Source organism: Cicer arietinum, chromosome 3, assembly GCF_000331145.2.
Source record: "Cicer arietinum cultivar CDC Frontier isolate Library 1 chromosome 3, Cicar.CDCFrontier_v2.0, whole genome shotgun sequence".
In the NCBI taxonomy this organism is placed as follows: domain Eukaryota; kingdom Viridiplantae; phylum Streptophyta; class Magnoliopsida; order Fabales; family Fabaceae; genus Cicer; species Cicer arietinum.
The window spans coordinates 50,928,123-50,930,739 of record NC_021162.2 but is presented as its reverse complement, the minus strand read 5'-3'; the positions used below and the strand labels follow the sequence as shown (position 1 = coordinate 50,930,739).

General features: G+C 33.8%; 1 protein-coding gene across 1 annotated transcript; it reads left to right on the top strand.

Annotated features, from left to right (window-relative positions):
* The first annotated feature begins 6 nt into the window (after positions 1-6).
* On the top strand, positions 7-2,266 carry LOC101514433 (G-type lectin S-receptor-like serine/threonine-protein kinase At1g11330). Its single transcript, XM_027330184.2, has 5 exons — positions 7-512; positions 729-839; positions 1,303-1,538; positions 1,618-1,768; positions 1,866-2,266. Exons 1-4 carry the CDS (start codon positions 299-301, stop codon positions 1,663-1,665), a joined length of 609 nt encoding a protein of 202 aa, XP_027185985.1. The 5' UTR covers positions 7-298; the 3' UTR covers positions 1,666-1,768; positions 1,866-2,266.
* Positions 2,267-2,617: the final 351 nt, after the last annotated feature.

Sequence of the window (2,617 nt, the reverse complement as noted above, 5' to 3'; positions counted from 1 at the left end):
AAGGCCAAATTCATGAAAATTCTTGGAGTGTTGAGAAAGAGGAGTGGCAAGTCACATGGAGTAATCGAAATCGGATTGTGATGTTTATGGTTTTTGTGGTCCATTTGGAAATTGTAGTTCAAAAGTGTCACCACATTGTAGCTGTTTACAAGGGTTTGAACCAAGAAACAAACAAGAATGGAATCAAAAAAATTGGACTAGTGGATGTGTTAGGAGGACAGGCTTGCAGTGTGAAAGTGCAAACAATGATACCAAGAGGGCACATGGTGATGAATCAGACAGTTTTTTGGAATTTCATATGGTTAAAGTGCCTGATTTGGCAGAACTGTCATCAGATGAACAAGATGAATGCAGAAGGAAGTGTTTGGTGAATTGCTCTTGCACTGCATATTCATATAATTCTGATATTGGTTGTATATCTTGGAATGGAAATCTAATTGACATACAACAATTCGAAACTGGAGGAGCTGATCTATTCATTCGCGTAGCCTATGCTGAACTCGGCGTCTCAGGTAAATATTTTTCGGAGGAACTTTTCACACACCCCAATCTCTTTGATAAAAACGTGAATTATGTGTTGTCCGGAAATATACTTTTGGACAAAATATGCTGTCCAGAAGCACACGTTCGGAAACACATGTGATTTTTTGAAATGTGGGGTGGAGAATGTATTTTCTGTTTGGACATAAATTCTGCAGTTTTACATTTTTATCCTTCCTTGATTACAGATAAAGATAAAGGGCACAAAGGAACAGTCATTATTACAGTTTCAGTATTAATGGGAACTATTATAATTGCCATTGGTGCATATTTCATTTGTATAAAGGCTTCAAGTCCAGGTAAGTATCATTGTTGTAGATTTAAATTTTTGCAAACAAACTCACATTTTATTGGTATTGTTGAATATAGAATATAAGCTAACACATGTTTGTCATTCCTGTTACTGATTCAGTGAGAAAACAAAAAACAATTTTTAAGTTCAACAAAATTGAAACACCTAAAGAATATACAAGTGACAATGTAATAGGAGAATTGTCACAAGCTACAAGAGTTATTACTGTTATTACATGTTTAATTTTGGATGCATATGTGTTTGGTTAGTTCTTTTGATGGCCTCAATGAGCCTTTCATAATTTACTTTATTAATCATGTGTAATTTTATTTTATCAATAGATTCACCTCTAGTGACTTTTCATGAAACTTTTTAATATGAGTTTTGTATAAAGCATTCTTGACAGAAGATTTATATGCATATTCAGATATGTTCAAAATAATATGTTGTGACGATTTTAATCTTTATAGATCCGTCAAGAAATAAACTCCTAGATTGGGAAAAACGCTTCAACATAATAGAAGGAATAGCTCGTGGATTACTTTATCTACATAGAGATTCCAGGCTAAAAATCATACATAGAGATTTGAAGGCAAGTAATATTTTGCTAGACGAGGAGCTGAATCCAAAAATATCAGACTTTGGTATGGCCAGAATCTTCGGAGGGAGTGAAAATCATGCCAATACACAGGATTGTCGGAACATAGTAAGTGTACATTCTTGTTCGTCTAATGTTTGAGCAACATACTTGAAGTGTCGATTGTTCAATTTCAATTTCAATGCAGTGGTTATATGGCTCCAGAGTATGCAATGCAAGGAGTGTTTTCAGATAAATCAGATGTTTTCAGCTTTGGAGTTTTGCTGATAGAGATTGTCAATGAAAGACGAAACTCAAGCTTTTACGAAAGCGAAAATGCTCTGACACTCTTAGGATTTGTAAGTCTATAAAAATAGATATTATTAATATTGAAACAATAGAATTTTTGTAGGTATTTTCTAATAAAACTTGAATTCAACTTTTGTTTCGATTTAGGCATGGAATCAATGGAGGGAAGACAATATTTCAACTTTAATAGAATCAGAAATATATGATCAAAGTCATCATAGGAATATTTTGAGATGCATACATATAGGACTTCTATGTGTACAAGAATCAGCTATAGACAGACCTACTATGGCTGTAGTAATTTCTATGCTTAGCAGTGAAACCATGGACCTTCCTCCTGCAAGGGAACCTGCATTCCTCCTGAGACAGAATATGTTGAATACATTCTCTTCTGAAGAAATAGATGAATTGTGTTCCAATAATGCTGTGAGTATGACAGATCTTCATGGAAGATAAGAAATTGAAGCTTTGTGTAAATGATTCATCTTCATCATTGATATTGCTTGAACTATGTATATTTATAATAGACATAACAGAATTCTTTGATTCGTGCTGTCTCATCTAGTATGACCAAGACCTTTTTTTATAAAAAAAGTTCAAATGAATTGGATTCTGAAGGCTCACCAGAGTCCGTGCATGTCTCAAGATTCATAGAGCACTGATAGATGTTATGTACTTACAAATTATTCATCAATTAAGTCTTTGTCCTGACGGTGAAAGTTGAACTCACACATTTGTGTGATATGAGTCAACTCATTGTCAACTGAACCAATTTTGTTAGTATGAAAAAGACTTTTGTTATTGATGTTGTTGGAGCTATATGGGAGATTGAAAGATTGAATTCTATTAAGGAAGCTCCTTTTGAGTAGGAGTTACTCTAGAAAATAGAGAGAGAACAG

Excerpts from the sequence above, each read along its gene's own strand:
- LOC101514433 (XM_027330184.2), top strand. The coding sequence starts at position 299 with ATGGTTAAAGTGCCTGATTTGGCAGAACTGTCATCAGATGAACAAGAT. Across the intron at positions 513-728 it reads TGCTGAACTCGGCGTCTCAG|ATAAAGATAAAGGGCACAAA; the intron begins GTAAATATTTTT and ends CCTTGATTACAG. Across the intron at positions 1,539-1,617 it reads CACAGGATTGTCGGAACATA|TGGTTATATGGCTCCAGAGT; the intron begins GTAAGTGTACAT and ends ATTTCAATGCAG.